We start from the raw sequence: 21,808 nt of genomic DNA on the forward strand, positions 1-21,808 counted from the left end.
ATCTGGGATAAATGGGCCCCTGTGGTTTCCAAATGCTGCAGCTGCACGAAAGCTTGGGGGCTGGCGGGGGCTGCCTGGGGTTCTCAGTGGACTCCGATGGCTCCAAAGGGCCTCCAGGACGCGCCCTTGATACAGAGCTGACCCCACCAAGTATTGAGTCTATGCCCCTCCCCCGGCAGTCGTCTGGAGGGCTGCGGTGGGACTCTGCCCTGTGAAGCGTGTCTGAGGGGTCCTCACCAAGGGTGGGCGCACCTCATCCTTCTGGTAGGTCCACGCATGACCCCAGGAAGACCAGGAGGGCTGCGCACCCAGAGCCCAGCGGGGGGTGAGAGAGGCTTCTCCATGGCCTGTTGGAGAGGGAGTAGGGTGGGACACTGAGGGAAAGTCACGGCCGTGTGGGGACATGGGGTGGCAGGATGTCTTGGGAGATGTGCTGCCAAAGCTTGGGCAGAGAAGGTTCAGAAAACCCCAGAGCAGCTGGAACCACAGACACAGGACTGAGAAGCCTGGGAGAGCTCTGGCCTAGGGGAGGGGCACTTGGAAGCCTGAGTGTCCTGAGGATTAGAAAGTTGGGGCAAATGGCTGTGGGGGCTTAGGCCCAGCAGAACTTGTCTGTGGTCCAAAGCCTGAAGCTCCCACATACCCTCGCCTCAGTGGGGGTTGCAGGCTGGTGGAGAGTCCAAGTCTGTACCCTCATCATCACTCTAGGGTGGGACATGCCACCAGCATGGCCTTCCTATGCCTTGGACCTGGTACTTTGCTGGGGTTCTAGCTCTGGCCAACTGATGGAAGGTCGTAAGTCAGCTTAGGGCAAACCTTGACCTGGAGTTCCCAGGACTAACAGGTGGCCCAATCTAAGACAGAAGGTGAGGCTGGCAGTTGGGCATGGTAATCCCAGCAACTCCAGGAGGCTGAGGCAGGAGGATCACAAGTTTGAATCTGGTCTCAGCAATTTAGCAAGACATTCAGCAACTTAGTGAGACCCAGTCTTGAAGTAAAAAATAAAAAGGCTGGGATGTGGCTCAGTGGTAGAGCACCTGGGTTCAATCTCCAGCACCATTAAAAGAAAAGTTGAAGTTGAGAATGGTAGAGGGTGGGACTGGGCCCATGCAGTGGGGGGTCTGCCAGGCTGAGCTCTCAGGAGGGCCTGCTGCTCAAGATGGTGGAGGCAGGAGGGCGGTGCAGAGCTCTGCTACTCACCTGCTTCACTGGTCTGGCTCAGGAAATACCCTCAAGAATATTCTGTCCCTAGAAAATCATAATGACCCCGGCTCTATGCCAGGCCCTCTGCTGGGTGCTAGGGAGATTGATAGATGAGGCTTGGGCCTTTGACCTTGCCTGGCAGTGAGTCCAAACTTGTGCTTCCAGGATGGAGCAGGGATGCGGCACCAGAGGCAGGAGTGTCCTCTGGAGTGTGCCTGGACCAGGTGTTGGGCTGGACTCAGATGACTGAGCTATCAGTAGGGGAATGTGGCTTGAGCTGCAGGGAGGACCCCAGACAAGCTCAAGGTCTATGCAGGGAAAGGGAGCCTGGCATGTTTGGGCCCAGGATGCCACCACATGAGGGGCTGTCTGCACTCCTGCAACCAGGGGGACCAGGGACCAGGGTGCTAGCCCATCCTTTGGTGAGTGAGGCTCAGCTGGGGATGGAAGGACACATTCTTTTGATCTAAAGGCTGGAGGACCCTAAGAGCCAGGCCTTGGCCTCACTCTGGACCTGGAGCCCCAAACCCACCTTTGGTAGACAGGAAACTGGCCCAGTCACATAAGAATTCAGTGACAGAACAGTGTGCAGCCTCCGGAGGAGGAGGAGTTGAGCAGCCCTGGCAGTTCCCTGGCCTCTGAGAACCACAGAAGGGACTGGGCACATCCCCGGGCTTCCACATCCACATCCATTGTAAGCTGGAATTGGACAATCCCATCACGCTGCTCTGCTTTGGGCTTAGCTTTCTATTGAGGATGAGCCCATGGAGGGCCAGGACCCCTGGGGCTTCAAAATTTGGGGTTCAGGGGAGCCCCTGATCAGGGGCAGCTTGGAGTCTTCCTGGTGGGAAGAGCAGCCTGGGGAGCTGAGCAAGTTTCCAGTCAATGGCAAGGTCTTGGCTAGGACTGGCCTGTGTGGCCAAGATGGCTGTGAGATTGCTGGAGCGGTGATGGGAGGGGTCAGCAGAGGTGTGCGAGGCGCAGTGCGGTCCAGAGGGCTGGGGGTGGGTGGAGCCGGAGTTGCAGTGGGGCAGGACCAGGCCGTGCTTACCAAGGAGGGTGCCAGGCAGGGAGGTCTTGCTCAGGTGTGGGTGGGGCTTAGAGTGTGCTGGAGGAAGAGCCAGAGATGGAACCTGCAGCCCCAGGAGAGGCCCCTGCAAGCGAAACAACCCCATGCCAGCGATTGAGAGCCCTGCTCTAGGTCCCTCCTAACCCAGGCCAGTGAGTTGGTATGCTTTGAGAGGAGGCCCAGGAGGCTGATGGGAGTTGTAGTTGTTGACCCAGGGTTGATGGGAATACCCCTCCAAGGGCTAATGGGGTTGCAGTTCTCACTTTTGAGGGCTGATGGGAATTGCGGATTTTGCCCAGGAGGCTCCAGTTGAGAGACTAGAGAGAAAGAGGCTCCCCCTCCCCACTGTGCCCTTCCCACTAGTTCCCCCTGGGCCCTGTTTTAGCAAGTGCACCCTTCCCAGATGGCTGTGTATGTATTTTCTTTTCTTTTTTTGCTTTCTTCTTCTTTCCGTTGTTTTATTATTGTTTTAACAATAATAAGAGGGCCAGAGCCGTCAAGCCCTGGCCAGGTCCTGGCGGCTCATGGGGGTTCTGGGGTGGAGGGAGGCGGGAAGTCAGTGGGGGTCAGAGGTGGAGGGTGGAGAGAGAAAGGTGGGGAGTTAGGCTTAGCTCAGGACTCACGTGACATGTCCCCACTCCCTGCTGGCTCCTGGCTTGCCCCCACCCTTCCCAGCGTGACCTGCTTCTGACCCCTCCTTGCCCGTTCTTCCGTTGGGCCTCATCCTCGCCCTTCAAAGTCTCCTTCCCCACCGCCCACCCACAGTCAGCCCTCAAAGCCCCTTCCCGTGGCCATCCCCTCCCAGGTCCTGTCCCTCACGCAGCAGTTCCTACCGCGGGCCCGCGGCCTGTCTTGCCCCCTTCCCCACTGACCCCTCCCCCGCCAGCCGACACCAGGTGCTCAGCCCGCACCGAGCGGAGTCCAGCTTTGTGTTCAGCCGAGGGGGAGAGGGCACAGGTGAGGGGAGGAGACAGAGTTGAGGAGGAAGCGAGTTGTCCAGGGAGAGAAGAGCGAGGGAGGGAGACCGAGCAGGTAGACAGGAAACGTTGTACGGAAAAGTTGTTTTTTCTTATTTTTTTTCCGGGAGAACCCGCTTACACAGCTCTGTTTGTAATTTTTTCTTCATGCTAAAATCACACGGCCTATTTGTTGATGTAAGTTGCCTGAATTCCGTGGTATGCTATCTTCTTTTTTAAAAAACAAAAGCAAAAAAAAAAAAGCAAAAAAAGAGAAAAATCTAGAAAAAAAAAACCCTAAAAGATATTGTCGTTAGGTTTGTTTAAATGCTGCTGTTGTATCTGTTTTTAAAGCCTTAAACCAGTAGAGTTGTTTTTATTTTTGTTTTTTTTTTCCGTTTCTTTTCGATTTCCTTTCCTTTCTGTTCCTTTTGGTTTCTTAAGACAAACAAAATACCAAAACCCAGAGAGTCACAGAGCCCGTGCGTGGGGTGCCCAGGGCATCCGAGCCGCTGCCCGCTTAACGCGCAGTGCTCCGGCCGGCTGGCGGGCGGGCCCGGCCCGCTCTAGTCTCCGCCAAGGCCAAGGGGAACCGATTTGGGTGTGAGGCTGTTGTTTCTCTCTCTGTGCCGGCCGCCCGCGCCCCGGCCCGCGCTGACGCCCTGCCTTCTCTCTTCTCTCTCTTGTTCTAGGAGGAGAGTTAATATTGCCCATTATCACGGAGGACTCCTTAGACCCCCCTCCCGTGGCCACCCGGTCCCCCTTCGTACCCCCGCCCCCCACCTTCTACCCCTTCCTCACGGGCGTGGGCGCCACCCAAGACACCCTGCCCCCGCCCGCCGCGCGCCGCCCGCCCCCCGGGGGCCCGTGCCAGGCGGAGCGCGACGACAGCGACTGCGAGGAGCCCATCGAGGCCTCGGGCTTCGCCTCGGGGGAGGTCTTTGACTCCAGCCTCCCGCCCACGGACGACGAGGACTTTTACACCACCTTTCCCCTGGTCACGGACCGCACCACCCTCCTGTCACCCCGCAAGCCCGCTCCCCGGCCCAACCTCAGGACAGACGGGGCCACGGGCGCCCCCGGGGTGCTGCTCGCCCCCTCCGCCCCGGCCCCTAACCTGCCGGCGGGCAAAATGAACCACCGAGACCCGCTGCAGCCCCTGCTGGAGAACCCGCCCCCGGGGCCCGGGGCCCCCACGTCCTTCGAGCCGCGGAGGCCCCCGCCCCTGCGCCCCGGCGGGACCTCAGCCCCCGGCTTCCCTCATCTGCCCACAGCCAACCCCACGGGGCCTGGGGAGCGGGGCCCGCCGGGCGCGGTGGAGGTGATCCGGGAGTCCAGCAGCACCACGGGCATGGTGGTGGGCATCGTGGCGGCGGCGGCGCTCTGCATCCTCATCCTGCTCTACGCCATGTACAAGTACCGCAACCGCGACGAGGGCTCCTACCAGGTGGACCAGAGCCGGAACTACATCAGTAACTCGGCCCAGAGCAACGGGGCGGTGGTGAAGGAGAAGGCCCCGGCCGCCCCCAAGACGCCCAGCAAGGCCAAGAAGAACAAAGACAAGGAGTATTACGTCTGAGCGCCCGGCACCGCGCCCCACTGCCAGCTGCCCCTCCCGGGAGGCCCGGGAGGAGGGTGCGGCCTCTCCCCGCCGGGGCCTGGGGACCCTCTCCCGGCTGCCTCAGGCTTCTCTCTCAAAGAGGAAACGCAAAAAAAAAAAGAAAAGGAATAACCCCGTGCTCGTCCCCTTCCTCCTCTGTCCGCGGCGCCAGGCACTGTCAGCCCCGGGGCTGCCTGTCCCTCTGGCTCCGCGCCGCCAGGCAGGGCACGTGCTCACAGCCCTGGGTTGATTTATTTTTTTAAGGGGGGTAGTTTTATTTTGGTGGGGTTGGGCGGGAAGGAAGGCTGGGGTTTTGTAAAGTGTCCACTACACGTTGTTCCTTTCCCTCGATTTTCCTCCCTCCCTCCGTCCCTCCTGCCTTCCTCCCCTTCCCCAGCCCTCCGGTCGTCCCCATCCCAGGCTTGCTGTGTCTCTCCGTCCCCACCCTCCTTTCCCACTTCTCCTTTTTTTTGTGTGCGTATCTGGTTTCTCCCTTGCCTCCCTTTGGGTTCCCAGAGTCGGTGGGAGAAGGACGGGAGGGTGGCCCCCCAGCGGCCCAGCGGGTGGGTGCGGAGGGGCGGGGCAGTGGGGTGGTCCCCGAGTGTCCCAACTCTCCTCACCCCGAGAGGCACCCGCCTGGGGCCGCCCAGGGGAGGGCCTGTGGTGTGAGTGCCGCCAGCGACGCCGGCGACGGGCCACGTGCATTGACCTTGACGGGGAAGCTGCGAGGAGCAGGGGTGGGGGCTGGCGGGGGGGGGGGGAGGGCAAGGCAAAAGCAGATATCTATTAAAGACAAATACTCGATACCAAGGGCAGCAGCCTGTGGCACCCACTGGGCGGGGCGCAGGGAAGGGAGGGAGCGAGGTGGCATCTGTGGACTGCTGGGTCACCTCTCGGCCCACGGGCTCCCTGCTCCCCCGGTTTTTTTCTCTTTGTTAACAAATGTGTCTGAGTCTTGGAAACACCCCAACCCCGGAAATGTGTGGGAAAAAGAAAACAAAAACTTTCCAAATTCCAACAGTCCTGTGCCGTTTGTTCCTGGTGGTGCTGTTAGGACCCTGGGCTTGGCTTTGGGCTGGGGTAGGGGCCCAAGTGGGGACACGTGAGAGCTGGTAAGTCACCCGCACTTTTGAACTGAGCACAACTTTGGGGTCCTGGTGCCACTTGTCTGTGTCTGGTGCCTGAGCCCCTGTGGGTGGGACTGCAGGCTGGACTCAGTCCTGGGGCTTGTGAAGACAGCTGGTCTGTGTCCAAGGTTTCCCAGACCTGCCTTCTCAGTCTTCCCAGCCCCTGCTGCCCAGAGGCATCATGTGGCCCCAGAGACACATCCCCAGAGGCTTAATGTTGCCAAGACCCCTGGGACTGTGCAAGGGGCCTGACCTGGTATGGGACAGACCTGCCTGACCCTTGGCAGACCCTGGAGGGAGGTGCACCACTCCTGGGTTATGGGAGCAGCGTGGCCGATCCCAGGTCTCACAGTGAATCAGTAACTGAGCCACCTCCAGCCCTGCCTCCTGTGGTCTCTGCTTCTTCCCCTGGGCCCCTTGGGACTAGGGACTCCTGCCTCCAAGTCCACCTGGCCTACTGGGCAGCTCCTGGGCCGGAGGTGGAAGCGGAGCCTCCTGCAGTCAGGGAGAGTATCCTTCATGGAGACCAGAAGCAAGGCCACGCCAGGGGTGGGTCTATGTTAAGCCTCTCAGGGGCAAGACACAGATGCAGGAGACTCGGATTCCACTAGGACCCACATGTGTGGCGTCCAGGAGGAGAGAGTGAGTGGGCCTGGATCCTGGGGGCGGGGGTGGCGGTGGTCACACCACTTGACACACGAGATGTGACTCAGCCATGCTTCTGCCACTCGGCTCCTCCCTCAGTTGGCTCCTTCTGCGCCTTCTGCGTGGTAGATCTTGTCCCTGTCCTGGCTCTGCTTCCTGGGCTCTTGGCTCTATGTCGTCCATCACTGCGGATCTGCAGCAGGCGGCCCTGGCTGGGGGCCAGCTCAGACTCCAGGCATTTCCAGTCCAAAAGTCTGGCCAGCTTTAGGCCTGGGCACCTGGGTACCCGCAGGAGCCCACTGGGCAGGGGAATGTCCCTGGGGGGGTGGCAGATGCTGCCCTAATGGCTCCAACTGGCTTCAGAAGCCCAGCTGTCATCTCCCCCTTCATCCTGGAGGGAGCTTGCCTTGGGACCTCCCCCAGCTTGATGCCCCCCCAGGCCTTTTGAGAGTCCTCATCCAAAGTTCTATCAAGGGAGGGGTCCCCGGCCACCCCAGGTGTGGATTTCCAAGGACTTGCCTCTCCCTCCTGAACCAGCCGCCTTGGGGTGAGCCTGCAGCCCCCATCCCCCCACCACCACAGTCCTGTAGCCTGAGTTCACATGCTGAGGTCAGGGAGTCTGGGGGTGGCCCTGATGTGGGCAGTCCTGCCAGGACATCCTGTCCCTCTGCTGGCCATGGCTCACTCCTGAGGCTCTGTGCCGCTGTGCCCTGCTCAGGGGCAAGGCTCTCTTAGGTCCTGCTGTCTTGTTGGCGCTAGTAAAAAATAAACCAATCAGGCCGGCAAGAGTTCCTTGGTAATGAGAAGGGGAGGAATATTCCTATTCCAGGAATTTTTAGAATGGCCCTGATGAGGTAGGGGGTAGTCCAGGAAAGGATGGCCCTGGTCCTGCCGGTTGCCATGTGACTGGGGACTGTCTTTCCCTTGCTGCATAAGAAGCTGAAGAGCTCCTGTCACTAAGGGGCTTCATTGTAAGAGGAAAGATTCAACTCATGGGACTTGACCTTCAACTCATAGGACAGTCACCCAAGTCTCAGCGTCTTTGTCCTGTGCATCAGATGGTGACTGTGGCACTTGAGCCTTAACTGCGCTCCTTGGGACCTGGCTTGCCCGGCAGGGACCCCAGGAGAGGCCCAAATAGCATCTGGGGGCAGAAAAGCCACACAGCTTGGCTCCTCGGCGGGATCCTTGCAGGGATGTATCAGGAGATGCCACCTTGTGGGTACCAAGGACAGGGGCTTGCGGAAGAGGCTCCTGGGGAAGTCTGGCTGATGCCCTTTGACCTGGAAGACCTACCCAGCCACCCAGGCCCCCAGGGAGGACCCTAGTGCCAGTGGCTTGGGAGGAAGCCCCTTTCCTGGAGGTGGGTATGGAGCCCATGCCCAGCCCTGCCCTCCCTGAGGCTTCCTGGAGGAGCTACAGGTCTGGTTGGGGCCAGGAGAATGGATAAAGGGGGTCTTCAGTCCTTTCCCCAGTCCCTGCTGCGTGAAGCCCCTGCTGCCATGAGACGAGACGCTGGGGTGATCGGGGCCCCGTTCCCATATTCAGTTCCCTTGCTCTGTGGGGTGCCCCAGTGGGTTTGGAGGTCAGGAGCCCCCAGGGTGAGCTTTAAAAAGAGGGTATGTCCCAAGTGGAGGCCTGCCGTTGGGTGGACAGCCCCCAGGGGGTGTAGGCCTCCTCCTGGGCAGGACACCCATTGGCCAGTGCTGCTGCTGGCTCCCCAGAGTGGCAGGGCCCCGGGTCTCCCGCTACAGTCCTGTGGAGTTAGTAAAGGGAGGACCCCGGGGCCTGGAAAGGTCAGGAGTGTGGCCACTCTGTGGATGGAGGGACAGCTCTGACCTGAGGGGTGAGCAGGAGGGACATACTGGGGAGAGGGGGAGCCACCTCCTCACTGGGTTCTGCCTCCCAGAAATGTATGGGCCCCCTGGGGCCCCAAGAATTCTGAGCAAGCCTAAGAAAGGCGCTGGCTCTCAGCGGGCGGACAAGAGATGAAGCCAGGCCGGCCCCCCAGTGTGTGGAGGGACCCCTACTTCTGCGCTTTTGCCCTGGGGATCTTCACTGTGGGGTAGTCAAGGGAGGATGGCCAAAGGGCATGAGCCTCAGATGCCCAGGGGTCACACTGTCAAGACCAGGCCAGGCCGGATTCCATCTCCCGGCGGCCAGAGGCTGCTTCGTTTTCCCATTGACCTCTCTGTGTGTGCACATGTGTGTGTGTGCATAGAGGTGTGTGTGTGTGTACGTGCGTGTGCACACAGATGTTAGGACTGGTCACACAGGCACAGGTGGACTCAGAGACTGACTCAGCACGTCCCCTGGTGGTGTAGCTGGGGGTCCTGTCTGGTGGGGATCATGCTGGGCAGCGCATGACCTCTGCCTGCAGCCACACACCTGCAGCCAGAGGACCCTGCGGGGTCCAGGTGATCCTGGGAGGGATGACCAGGCCCTGCTGCTGCCCTCGAGAAGTGTCTCTGCAGGCCCAGATAGTGAGGCAGGGCCACTAGCGCCACAGTTGGGCTTGGAGACCTACAGACCGGGGCCGAGTCCTGCTTCTGCCTCCTCCTGTCCGTATGGCATGGGCAACCGATTCCTACCTGCCTCAGTTATTCCATCTGTAAAATGGGGCAGCTTTTCCTCGTGGAGTTCAGAAGATGATGAAAGGAGATGGAGCCGAGAGGCCCAGCACGGCCCATGGCGAGGGCTGGACACGGCAGTGCCTGGGCCCCGCAGACCGGGAGGAGCCCCCAGGCCTCTCCTGCCCCCTCCCCAGGCCTCTCCTGGCCCCGCCCCCAGGCAGCTAGACCCTGGGGGCTCATCCCAGGAGTCAGGAGGGCAGCCGTTCATTTGTTCCTTTTTTCTCTCTTTATTCAATCCCTCACGCCACTGTCCCTCTGACCAGCTCTGGGTGGGAGCACCTGGGCTCATCTGTTGGTTGGAGGGAGGAGCTGGGTGTGTGGATGTGACACTGGGCCAGGGTGTCACTAGCGCTGTTGGCTAGTGCTGTGCCCCTGTCCTGGGCCTGGGAGGCCAAGAGGACCTCAGGTGTGAAGGTGGGGAGGGGACTGCAGCAGAGCACAAAGCCTGGCCTGTGGCTGGAGTGTGGCGAGGCACGGGGAGGGGCTGGGTGGGCCAGGCCAGGCTGCCCAGGGCATCAGGGTGAAGCCGAGGAACTCGGACTCCATGGCTTGCCCCGCATCAGGGGAGATGATGGTCACCTTTGACCCCTGGCCCTGGCCTCTCGCCTGTGCAGCCAGCGGGAGGTCAGGTGGTAGGAGAGGTGGAGGCCTCCTGCCTGCCCAGCTGCCCTTTGCCCCTTCTGTGTGGGAGGGGCTCCTGACGGGGAGGGAGACCGTCCTCTGCTCTCTTCTGCCACCTCCGGGGGACACGAGAAGCCTCCTCTGATGGTCCATTGCCGGCGTCCCAGGAGCTAGAGCTGGGTGGCCTTGAGGACCACACACCTCGGAGGGCCGTGTCTTGCTTTCTTTACTGCCCTGTTGGGGAAGGAGGTGGAGGGGCGTGTCACCTCACTGGGGGCGGGAGGCAGCCATCAGAGGGCTTTGACCACCGAGTCCAGGACTTGCGAGGACCTCAGCACACCTCTGATATCCCCCTGACAAGGCCACACCCCCCTTCTCCCTGGCCTCTCTTGGGGTGGCCTGGGGACAGCTGGGCCATTTACACCTCCTGGGTGAAATGCAGGGCAGAGGCTAAAGCCTTACAGTCGGGGGCAGACCCAGCCCTGGCTGCCTGCACTCTCCCCAAGCTGTGCCGTGTGACTCTGGGCCAACCCTCTATCTCTCCGGGTCTCTACTTCTCTGTTCAGTGACGAGGGTGAGTGACCCCCGTTCTGGGGTTCTCTGGAAGAAGGGAAAGAAGAAAGGGAGGGCGTCCCGGGGCTGGGCCACTCACTGGTTCTGTATATCGTGGATGGTGTCGGGCAGCGGCAAGTTCTGGGTTTCGGGCAGCAGGAGTGCAGCCAGGCCACTCAACAATGGCACGGTCCCGTGAACCAGCAGGGGCAGTGAGGGGCCATAGACGCCCAGCAGCAGGACCAGGGGTCCCAGGATGGCTCCCCCACGGGCGGCCATCTGGCCCAGGCCCACCGCTGTCATCCTGCAGCGCAGATGCTCCTGTGAGCGGCCGCCATATCCGCAGGCAGCTTTGACCTTCTGCCCCAGCCCAGCCCCACGTGGCCCAGGGGCTCAGGCTGGGCCAGGACTTGCCTGGACAGCCCGAGACCACATGGAAGGGAGTCACGGGGCAGGAGCATCTGGGTCCGTGGCAGCCACCCCACTTCCCTCCCAGCCTAGGGCACCCTCTCCGGGGCCTCACCTGAGCACCGTGGGGAAGAGTTCACTGAGGAAGATGCTCACGCAGGTGAAGCTGGCCCCCAGCGCCCCCAGCCCCAGCACGGCCAGGGCTGAGCGCAGGGCCCCCATCTCTGTGGACACAGACAGGTTAGCAGGATGGGCGGCAGGCCTAGTTCTTTCCTGCTGAAACTCATCCCTGAGTCCCCATTTGTCCCATCTCTGTCCCCTGGACTCCGCTGCTGCTTCCGCTGCTCCGGCCCAGCCAGGCCCTCGCTCCCCAGCAGCCTCCTCAGGGGGCTGCCGCTCTGGTCCTAGCCCTCGGAGGAAGGGACCGAGGACCCCTGTTCCTGGCTCTTGCCCCGTGGTCTTGCCTCCCTGGGGGTCAGCCGGGCTGTGCCTGCTCACCGTGGGGCACCAGGGTGTTGGCCAGGACGCAGAGCCCCGACAGCACCAGGGAGCCGGCCTGCAGCGGGCGGCGGCCCAGGCGGCTCAGCAGCAGCAGTGTGCCCATCTTGGCCGGGAGGTCCACGGCCCCGATGAGCAGCTGGAGCAGGAAGATGTTGCTGCCCAGGGCCTGCAGGTTCAGGGCCAGGCCGTAGAAGGTGAAGGCAAAGGCGAACCTGGGGGCGGTGGGCAGGTGAGCTGGGCGCGTCCTGTCGGGAGCCTGACTACAGAGGGGCAGGTGACCGGGTTGCAGCACCTCCTGGGGGCACTCTCAGGCCAGTGGCCAGGCAGGAGAGCCCGCCGGGCCCTTGGCCACTGGCCGGCTCGAGCCCTGCCTCCGGGCTCCCCTGGCAGCCAGCAGCAGAGGCCGGCCTGGTGGGGTGGGGTCAAAGGCACCTACCAGATCATCAGGGAGACCCAGGTCCGCAGGCGCAGCCCGGGTGTGCAGAACAGGGCGCCCAGGCTGACGGGGTCCTGGCCCCTGCTCACCTCCTCCTGCAAGGCTGAGAGCACCACCTGGGGGGGGGGCAGAGGTGTCGGTGCTGGGACACCTGCAGCCCTTCCCGCGGGGACCCTCACGGGGAGCTGACCCGTGCTTGGCCTCCCGGCTGGGGCAGGGAGAGGGACTGAGGCCAGGTCCTCACCTCCATGGTCAGTGTGTCCCCTGCTGCCCTCTTGCCGTTGATGGCGGCCACCTTCTGCAGCTCCCGCAGGCCCCAGTCCAGCTTGCCCGTGATGAGGAGCCATCTCGCGGATTCGGGCAGCCACCTGGCGTGCAGGGGTGTGTGGGTCACTGCCTGCCCCTCCCCCTCCTCACTGTCCCCTGTCTCTCAGCTGGAAGGGGCCTCCCTGGCACCAGAGCTCCAGCTGTGGGGTCCGTGCTGCAGGGGACAGCAAGGTTCAGCAGGTGGCCCTCCGCCTCCCTCCTCCCTGGGCTGGGGTTGGGGCCCACCCTCTGTCCCTGGACCAGCTGCTGCCGGTGGGTGACCCTGGTTCCTTCCCACCTCCTCCTGCCCCACAGCCCTGCCCCACCTCCTTCAGGAGCCAGGCTGGGCTGCACCCAGGCCCCAAAGTCCACAGAGTGGGTCTCCCGCTCCAGCGCCCCTGGTGTCACGTAGTCCCCCGTTCCTCCTTCTTGCTGCCAAAGTCCCACCTTCCTCCCCCGGCGCGGGCCAGGAGCAGGTCTGTGATGTCACCCGCTGGCCAGCCCCCGTCATCCCCTCTGGACCCCTCACGTCTGGCTGTCCCCCCGGCCGCCTGCCCACCACTCCCCACGGAGCCCCCCGCAGGCCCAGGTCCCTGAGCCAGGTGAGCTGTCCTATGGGGAGCTACCTGCCTCACACCCACCTGGGTCCTGAGCTTGTCTGGGATTTGTGGAACAGGGGACAGAAGGGGGCTGGGGGTACAGACTACAGTCGACGAGCCCCAGTGGCTTGTCAACTTGGGCACAGGGAGGAAGGGAGAGGTGTGTGGCCTTCGGACTCCAGCATAAGGTGGGGGACTGTCCCCAACGTGGGGAGAGCAGGTGTTGGCAGGGAGGTGTCACAGGCGCCTGGAGCTGAGGCCGAAGCTGGGGTGGGGCAGGTTTGAGGTCTGCAGCACTTGGGGGGGTTGGAGATGCTGGCTGAGACCTCGAGGGGGAGGCCTGGGCCGTACCCACTGCGTGCTTTGGGGTGGCCAAGTAGCAACACCTAGGCCACAGACAGTGAGTAGGGGGCTCCTGGAGGCCTCGGGACGTGATCCTGGGCGAGCGAACCCCGGGCTGGAGAGGGTCTGCGTCACAGGCTTGTGGTGTGCAGGCTCCCTCCAGCCCAAGTGACCCTGGCCTCCCGCACTGACAGCCTTCTGTCCCCAGGGAACGGAGAGTCTCCTACACTGGGCACCTCAAGAGCGGGCAGGGTCTCTTCCAGGAGGGGAGAGGGTGCGGCACCCACCATGAGTACACAAAGCTGAGGATGAAGGGCACGGAGATGGCCAGCTGCAGCAGCCACCAGTCACGCACACCATAGGCCACCGCGGCCATCAGCATCTGGCCAAAGCTGAAGCCCACGGAGTTCAAGGTCATCACCAAGGGGCGGGCCCGCGCCGATGTCCACTCCATCACTGCAGGAGACGGCGTGGGTCAGCCCGAGGCCCGCCACAGCCTACCCTGCACGGCCCCAGGTTGGGGGACCTACGGAGACTGCCCGAGTTCATCATGATGCCCGCCACGGCGAAGGCCACCAGGAAGCGGAACAGGCAGTACAGGGGGAAGGTGGGGGCGAAGGCAGCCACCGTCCCAGACACGGCTGTCTGCAGGTAGTTCCACGTCAGCACCCTCTTGCGCCCGAACCTGCGGCACACACACCAGGGTGGCGGATCCAGGGCGTGTGGCGGGGTCACCGGGATCTGGACCTGTGGAGCCCACCCTGTGCCCACCGAGCGGGGGAAGCTGCCCTGGGTCAGACCTCGGGAGGGTCGGGAGCCCTGGAGGTCCCCGGAAGGCGTGCTCCGCGGGGAAGGGCCGCCCGTCACCAGGGGCCCTCCAGGCCGGCACCCAAGGCTGGTGTGGCCACGCGCAGAGTGACGAGCCACAATGACACTCTACAGCCCCCAGAGCCCGAGGAGCGGCCAGACGTGCTCTGGTGACATGGAAAAGGGACCCACGGGGACCAGGGGGCTCACCTGTCCGAGGCGTGGCCACACACCGCAGCTCCCACCAGGACCCCCGCCAGGTAGATGGACTGGGCCATGGGCTTCAGAAACTGGGAGTCACACACCAGGTCCCACTGGCGGGAGAGCGGGGGAGGGGTGAGCCCAGGAGGGTGGGGGCCCAGGAGCTAGTGGGTGGCTCCTACGGAGGGGGCCCCCTCTGGGGGCGTGGAGCAGGGCCCCCCCCCCCCGGGTTCTGCGAGGGCACCGCAGGTGTGGCTTGGTCTCCCGAGGAGTGCACTGCCACCCCACCAAGCCCTCAGTGGCTCCCTATTGCCCCTGCCCTGCCCAGAGCCACATTCCTCCTCTTGTTCACAGAAACGCCCTTCCTGCTTGCTGGGACCAGCTGTCCCTCTCCACTGGCCCAGATTTGTCTCATGTCCCTTATGAGAAGGCACCTGGGCTTGCCCTGTGTGCTTTGTCCTGGAGGAACCCAGCAAATGGTCACTAAGCGCCCCGTGACTGGCAGCCAAGTGTCAGCAGACACATTGGGAGGTCCCCGTCCCCTGCAGGGCTGTGCGGCAGAGGCCCGGCTGAGAGCTGACCCCAGAGCCAGGGAGGCCGGGGGGAGGACTGGACCGTTGTTTTGAGTCCAACTGCTGATCTGTGGCTCTGACCCCCCAGGAGCCAGATGTGGCCCTCACCTTGGTCACGGTGGTGGAGGTGAAGGTGCCGCGGTCATAGACCCAGCCGTCCACACACGGCTCTGTGGTGGCCTCGCTCCAGTTGGTGGCCGTGACGTTGGAGTCCAGGAGCTGCCACTGCGGCTGGCGGAAGCGGAGACACTGGTGTGGCTGCTGGTCGGGGCCCCGTGGGATGGAGACAGCCAGGAGGGCCTCGGGACTCAGGGCCCCTGCGACGCCGGCCTGGCTGGTGGCGTTGTCCAGGAGGGGCACCCAGCAGCGGTGGCTGGGCACAGCGGCCGAGAAGTTCTCGGCCATGTTCTGCATGGTGAGCAGGACGATGGGGACCACCAGGGCCATCAGCTGGAGGATCTGGAACCTGCCCATGCCACCTACTTGGTCCAGGAGTTCCGGAAATGCCATGGCGCCGGCTGGGGGGCCCAGGGAGGCGCCCGCTTCACAGAAGCTGGTCCAGGGCCCGGGGCCACGAGCCACAGGTCTGCGCTTCCCACAGCAGCGACCCCTCCAGCGTCCCCAGCCGGGCAGCCGGGAGCATGTCAGGGGCCACCGGCTTTGCAGAGCTGGGCCTGGGGCTCCTTGGCATCCGCTCACTGGCTGTCACTTGGGGTGGCTCCCACCGAGCCTTGGAGCCACATGCTGTGACCCTGAGGCCACCCACGTGTCCCTTGGAGCCTCTGCTGCCCCTGGGCCTCTGGAGAAAGCTGACTTTGGAAAGTGGGACTTGGAGACTGAAGCCACCCACGCTGGAATTAAAGTGTGACCAGGGGCCGCTTATGGCAGAGCGTTTAGCAATCATCCCAGACAAAGTTTAACCCGGCCCGAGGGAGGTGCAGGGCAGGGCCTCGGCAGGGCCGGCCTCCCTCTGCCTCAGGGAACCCCGGGCTCCACACCCGTGGCTTCGTGCCACCCCTCAGGGCCCCTGCCTGCCTCACAGGGTGGCCCCGGGATTCCCCTGTTCTTGGAGCCTCCAGCGGCGTGGGCTTGGGGACCACGTGTCCCCACGCCTCCTAGCCCGTGGGCTGCCATCACGGATCCCTGCACCCCCTCTGCCGCTCCCCTCTCCTGAGCCACAGTGGGGCTTCTCGAGTTTTCCAGCTGCCCTGAGCTCAGAGTGTGCACAGCCACCTCTGCATGGCCGAGGCTGAGGTCCCCGAATGTGCCTCCCTGGCAGCTTCCCTGTCTCAGCTTTTAGAGGCTCCATCCTCCCAGCTGCTCAGGACGACACCAGGCGGTCACCGGGGGACTCCTGCCAGTTCACCTTCAAAACTTGTCCGGGGGCCAGGTGCAGTGACGCTCGCCTGGGATCCCAGCAGCTTGGGAGGCTGAGGCAGGAGGAAGGCAACCTAGCAAGACCCTGTCTCAAAAGGGCTGGGTGTGGCTCAGAGGTCAAGCGCCCCTGGGTTCAATCCCCAGGTACAAAAGAAAAAGCGTCCAGGACATGCACAGCCCCTCCACTGCGACCATCTTGGCCTATCAGGTGAAGCTCCTGGGTCAGTGCAGTGGCCTCCCCATAGACTCCTTGCTTCCACTCTGAGCCTTTATAGAATATTCTCCACCTGAAGAACAGGGGTTCTGGTTCACTCCAGTCAGGCCACATCACAGTTGTGCTCAAAATGTGGCCATACCTCCTCACCTCTCTCAGAGTAAAAGCCAATCTTTACAGTGACACCGTTGGGCCAGCCATTGCCTCTCCAAGCTCATCTCTGGTCCTTGCTCTCCACACATCAGCTCCAACGACCTCCCTGCTGTACTTTGTGCCACATGCATGTTTGCCTCAGGGCCTTTGCACCTGCTGTTCCTCTTGCCGGGGCCCCTCTTCTCCCAGAGATTCCCATGGAATCCCGAGGATTCCTTCAAGTCTGTGTTAGGAAGGCTTGTTCTCAGCATGGACTTCTCTGAACTCCCCGACTAAACTTCGTCTGCCCCCATCCTTGGCACCCCCAGTTCCATTTCTTACATCTTTTATCTCCGTTATACTTACCACCATGGGTCACAGTACACGTTACTCATTTATTTGTTTCTGTTTAGCTTCCTACCATTGGAATGGAAGCTCCTTGAAGGTGCAGATAATGGCTATTTTGTTCACTGCTCATCCCATCACTTGGCACATAGTCAGCACTGAAGCATGAATTAAATGAGCAAATTGATTAATGAGCAAATGCTTGAGTTACATAATCCCAATGTAATCCAGGATCCATTGGAACCAATATCCTCCTTGTGGGGGCTACTCAGTTTCAGGATCCAGCTTCCCAACTTGCTCTTTAGTTGAATCCATTTTGCTTTTTAAACCTCCTATTAAGATTTTTATTTCTCCAATCATGGTCATTTTATTTTCAGAATTTGTAATTTTCATTTCAGAATCCCTATTTGGTTCTTCCTATTCTGACTCTGCCCTTATCTTGGTTCTGCCTGTTCTTGTTTCCTAATTTCCACTTCTTGTTTCATGGGCACACTCATTTCCTCACTCTCCAAGAGGATTCGGAATGTGCTTTTCTGGTTGCTATGGAGACCCATTCACAGAGTAGATTTCACAGCATGTTGACGAAGTGCCCGCTTCTGCAGGAAGCCCTGGGGATACAGCAGGGAACCCAGGAGGTCATTCCCTGCCTTCCTCTCATCCCTGTGGGGGAGGGGAAGCTGGCCAACAAAAAACGAAAAGTAGAGAGTATGCCATGGAGAGCTACTAGGCACATAAAGGGTAAAGAGTGAAGGGGGCAGGCTGGGGCTGGGGCTCAGTGGTAGAGCGCTTGCCCAGCATGAGTGAGACTCTGGTTTCCATCCCCAGCACCACATAAAACTAAATAAACAAAATGAAGGCATTGTGTCCATCCACAACTAAAAATATTTTTTAAAAAAAGAGTTTAGGGGGCTACTTTAAGCAGTGCCATCAGGGGAGACCTCTCTCCCTTTGAGGGGGTGATATTGGAAGAGACCTGAGTAGGTGAGAGACAAGACACACAACTGGAGAACACTCAAGGCAGCGGGTGAGCCTGGGCAAAGGCCCTGGGGTAGGAATGTTCTTGGACACTCAAGGAGTAGTAAGGGGGTCAGTGTGGTCAGGGTGGAGTGAGCAGAGAGAGTGGGAGGAGTTGGGGGCGACCAGCTGCAGGATCAGAACCCACAGCTCCTACAGCTCTGACGTATGTATCAAAAGACCCCTGGCTCCATGAAGGAAGGGGCAGGGTGGGGTAGGGCCCCCAGGAGCTGTGGGGCCAGGCAGGCCAGCAGTATTGGTAAGGGGCTCAGGTCTGCACTAGCCACGGGAAGGAAATGCTGGGCTGGGAAGCCGTGAGCTTGGCATGGCGTGAGCCCTGCGGGCGGGGTGTCACGGAGTGGCTGGGAATTACTAGGGCATGAAAGGCGTTTCAGGTCACAGGGCTGGGTGAGTCCACTCTGGGAGTGACCTTTCATCGCCAGGAGGGGTGGTTTGAGGCTGAGCCTTCCAGTCTCTGGTTTTGAGAGGTCAATAAGAGAGGGGGGGCCAGTGAGAGAGAGAGAGAGAGAGAGAGAGAGAGAGAGGTGTGTGTGGTGTGTGTGTGTGTGTGTGTGTGTGTGTGTGTGTGTGTGTAGAAGGCAAAACCAGTGTGGTGTGGAAAACCAGGACAGCCGGGTTCCAGGAGCTTGGAGCTGGATGGAGAGCGTTTGACCGGGTCATCCACAAGGTTAAGTCTCGGGGTGGGGGAGACGAGGACCCGCCCGGGAGCGGCAGCGTGGACTTCTCCAGTGACCATGGCTTGAGGCTTTGCTGTGGACTGGGAGTGAAATCCCCACCGGCCTGGGTTCCTTGAGGACTGGAGGAGAGGAAGCAGGATCAGTGAATGCAGAAACACATTAAGAAACTTTGTATAAGGAGAAGCTGGGAAACGGGAAGTGGTTTGAATGGAGCAGACTGATACTAGCTGCTATAACAAGCAACCCCCAAATACATAACGGCTCAGATACCATAGAGGTTTATTTATTTTATTAATCAGTTATTTTTGTGGATCGAATCCAGGGACACTCTACCATTGAATTATATCCCAGTCATTTTTTTAAAAAAATTATTCTTAAGTTTTAGGTGGACACAATGTCTTTATTTTACATTTATGTGGTGCTGAGGATCGAACCCAGTGCCTCATGCATAGTAGGCAAGCGCTCCACCACTGAGCCACAACCCCAGCCCACCCCCCCAGTCCTTTTTTTAATTTTGAGACAGGATCATGCTAAGTGGCCAGTGCTGGCCTCAAACTTGAGGTCCTCCTGCCTCAGTGTCCTGAGCTGAGCTCACTGTGCTCCACTGTGAGCAGCTAGACGCTTAGTGGGTTTTTTTTTTGGTTTTTTTTTTTTTTTTTGGTGCTTGGAAGTGAACCCAGGGTCTTGTGCAGCCCTCTACCAACTGAGCTAGAAGTTTAGCTCTTGATGGTGTAAAGTCCCTAATGAGTATTGCTGCTCAGTGGGCAGCTTTCTTCCGTGAGGTTTCCGGGACAGGCTCTTCCCGTCTGTGGTGCTCATGTGTATCCAGCCATGGAGAAGGGAGGACGGCCAGTCACCTGCACTTGGACCGTCCTAGCCCGGAAGTGGTGCACGCTGGTCAGGTTCCCGTCACTGGTAAGAGCTGTCCCAAGGCAGACTGCGAGGAGGTGGTTCCTGGCTGGGCCGCTGCCTCCCGGCCACAGCTGCAGACTCTGGAGCAAGTGTGCAGGTGGACAGAGCCTCTCCAGGGCTTGCTTGTGGCGCTCACTTGTAATCCCAGCAGCTTGGGAGGCTGAGGCAGGAGGATCGCGAGTTCAAAGCCAGCTTCAGCAACTTAGCAAGGCCCTAAGCAACTTAGCAAGACCCTGTCCATATAAATATGGTTCAGGGGTTAAGCACTCCTGGGTTCAATCCCCTGTACAAATAATAATAATAATTCCAAAGTTTCATACTTTCCTAGGTCTGTTGCTCCTAAGCCTGCTTCTCCTCCAGGCCTGATACTCCCAAATCCCTGGGAAATCTGTAAATTTACCTGTACACGGTCAGTGACCCCTAGTCAGCAGATTAAGCAAAGAGAGACGACAGTCTTGAGGACTCTCTAGTGTAGGGGCCTTCCCAGCACTGTGTACGGGTCGGGCGATGGTCGAGAGCCACCCGGGGACTGTGTGTGGACCATATTGCGCGTCGCCGCAGCCTAGTGACAGGTTAATCTGGAGTCAGGAAACCTGCAGCGGACATTTCCTCTGGTTGACCGCCCACACACATCGTGAGCCCCATTCGGCTCTGCTGGTCCCCACAGCACCCGAGATGGGGTGACCTGCTACAACCACCCAGACGCACAGCCCCTCTGAGATGGGTGTGACCTGCCCAGACGCCAACCAACCTGCTGACTGCAAGATGTCAGGAGGCAAGACTCTGCCCGAGAAGCCTTCCCCTGCCTTTGATGTGCCCCCGTAAGTGGCCCCGGGAGCCAGTGGTCCAGCTCCGGCTCCTGTGGACTGGACCCATCAGGGCTCCTTCTTTAAAACTCTTTCTGACTCACTGTCTTTTGCTCTTCACTGGTCATTCTAGACTTTCATTTCTCAGGAGGCTTATCCCCGTGAGCAGGCGAGAATCCCTGGCGAGGTGCTGGCTACCCGTGATGGGTAATGGAGGCTCCCAAGACTGACCAGACCACCGGGACCCATCTCGGGGTCCTGCCACCTTCCCATGCCCACTTCTCTCCAGGTTTCCTTTAAAAGAAGAGCCAGGAACCCCCAACCAGCTCACTGCAGATGCCCCATCCTCCCTGGAGTGAGCCTCTACTTCTGACTGGCCCCAGCTGAAATTCTTGTCTGTCGTGTGGCGATGGCTGATTTGAAAGTGAAATCGTGTTGGTCCCATTCTGCGCGGACGTCCCGCCCTGCGCACCACTGGCCCCTCTCTGCCGGAGCCCACTCCCGTGGAAGCTGACCCCTGACCGCCTGCACCCTGACCACAGGCTTTAAACCACGGGGCCGTGCCAGCCTCCTTCCTGAGTGGGCTACGGGAGGCGCCTGTTCTGAGAACTTGGTGGCACTTTATGGAATGGGTCTCGAGACTGTACCTGCCTCCCCCGCCCCCCTTCTTGTGGCTTTTCTGTTTTCAGGTGGCCCCTCCCCGGGCCTGCTTCTGGCTCCCGGCCCTGGCCAGAAGAAATCTTTGTCTCTGCTTCAAAGACCCGGGGTTTTCTCTGGGGTTTGGGGCCACGTTGTAACACTGTGTGCCAAGGAGCCCGCGGGGGACGGAAGGGAGGCCCTGGAGCAACGTGGGTGGAGGAGACAGGATGCTGAGAGGCCCGGAGCTGGCCTGGGAGCTGGGGTGCGGTGGCCACCACCAGGGCCACCTTTCTGAGAACAGGCTCAGGCAACTCTGTAGACCTTCTTTTTCATTCCCGAGTGAGCGTGCCCGGGGGACATCTTCCTGGAGAGTGCAGCAGGATTTTTGTGATTCCTCCCAGTCCCCAATGTCCTGTGGTGACAGCAGCTGCCTCTGGTCCTAAGCCAGACAGGGAGAAAGGGCAGGAGGGGTGCTGACTGCCAGTGACTCAGCAAAGCCCGGAGCCCGGAGCCGGCCTGGGCCAATCCGGGCAGGCTGCTGGAGGAGGCGGCCACCAGCCTGAGTTCCTCCAGGGAACTGCCCGGCTCTGTGCCCTCCAGGCTCCCCAGACCTACGGATCCTCCATGTGAGGCCGGAGCCTCCTCTCCTCCATGCCTCTCTGGGGCGAAAGAGATCTCCCTGAGAAGGACTCTGCCAGCCGGGGGCCTGAGGTCCAGAGAGGCCAAGGGAATGCTCTTGGTTCCTTTTGCTGCCCGGGCTCTGTCCCACAGAGCATCTGCCATATGTCCTTGTCCCTGGCTCCAGCAGGTGGCTGTCCTACCCTCTCCTGTCCTGGAGGACCTCTTGCCAGTCCCACCTTGAGCCAGGTGACAGGAGTCAGGTTGCAGTTGCAGGCCTTCTAGAGCCCCGAGTCCCCAACACGGCCAGGTGCAGGGCCAGGGCCAGGCAGGTGCAGGGTGGTGGTCAGCAGCAGCCCCGTTGCGCCCACTGAGCTTCTCACGTGTGAAAGGACACGTGCACCCCCTTTGCAATTTGTCTTCAGGACGTGCCGGCGCATCCTGCCTCCAGCCTCCCAGGAGAGGCCACGCGAGG

General features: G+C 60.8%; 2 protein-coding genes and 1 long non-coding RNA gene across 45 annotated transcripts in view; 2 read left to right on the top strand and 1 right to left on the bottom strand.

The window, feature by feature from the left end:
- Positions 1 to 5,846, top strand: part of Nrxn2 (neurexin 2) — a 105,244-nt gene extending 99,398 nt beyond the window's left edge. For 27 of the 41 annotated variants that reach the window (XM_078045689.1, XM_078045702.1, XM_078045691.1 and 24 more), the window contains one exon: positions 3,921 to 5,846. In XM_078045689.1, the coding sequence (XP_077901815.1) occupies positions 3,921 to 4,807 (887 nt within the window). In that variant the 3' untranslated portion in view covers positions 4,808 to 5,846. The remainder of the gene's footprint in view (positions 1 to 3,920) is intronic. The other 14 variants (XM_078045710.1, XM_078045715.1, XM_078045711.1 and 11 more) reach the window with 1 other exon arrangement.
- Positions 5,847 to 9,440: 3,594 nt separating this feature from the next.
- On the bottom strand, positions 9,441 to 15,469 carry Slc22a12 (solute carrier family 22 member 12). 3 transcript variants are annotated; one of them, XM_078045749.1, is made up of 11 exons: positions 15,062 to 15,469; positions 14,687 to 14,809; positions 14,016 to 14,119; positions 13,529 to 13,683; positions 13,286 to 13,454; positions 11,996 to 12,119; positions 11,752 to 11,867; positions 11,313 to 11,575; positions 10,930 to 11,038; positions 10,507 to 10,710; positions 9,441 to 10,088 (listed from the first exon to the last, which is right to left on the bottom strand). In XM_078045749.1, the coding sequence occupies exons 1-11, from the start codon at positions 15,086 to 15,088 to the stop codon at positions 10,025 to 10,027; spliced, it is 1,458 nt and encodes a 485-aa protein (XP_077901875.1). In that variant the 5' UTR covers positions 15,089 to 15,469; the 3' UTR covers positions 9,441 to 10,024. The 3 variants fall into 3 exon arrangements, with proteins under 3 accessions (XP_077901875.1, XP_077901874.1, XP_005333540.1); XM_078045748.1 differs by having other exon boundaries at positions 14,687 to 15,469; XM_005333483.5 differs by having other exon boundaries at positions 11,313 to 11,527; positions 14,687 to 15,468.
- Positions 15,470 to 18,191: 2,722 nt separating this feature from the next.
- On the top strand, positions 18,192 to 20,834 carry LOC144376981 (uncharacterized). The gene is made up of 2 exons (XR_013437433.1): positions 18,192 to 20,091; positions 20,210 to 20,834. It is a non-coding gene; the product is annotated as an uncharacterized LOC144376981 (long non-coding RNA).
- The last annotated feature ends 974 nt before the right edge of the window (positions 20,835 to 21,808 follow it).

This window comes from Ictidomys tridecemlineatus, chromosome 4 (assembly GCF_052094955.1).
Source record: "Ictidomys tridecemlineatus isolate mIctTri1 chromosome 4, mIctTri1.hap1, whole genome shotgun sequence".
In the NCBI taxonomy this organism is placed as follows: domain Eukaryota; kingdom Metazoa; phylum Chordata; class Mammalia; order Rodentia; family Sciuridae; genus Ictidomys; species Ictidomys tridecemlineatus.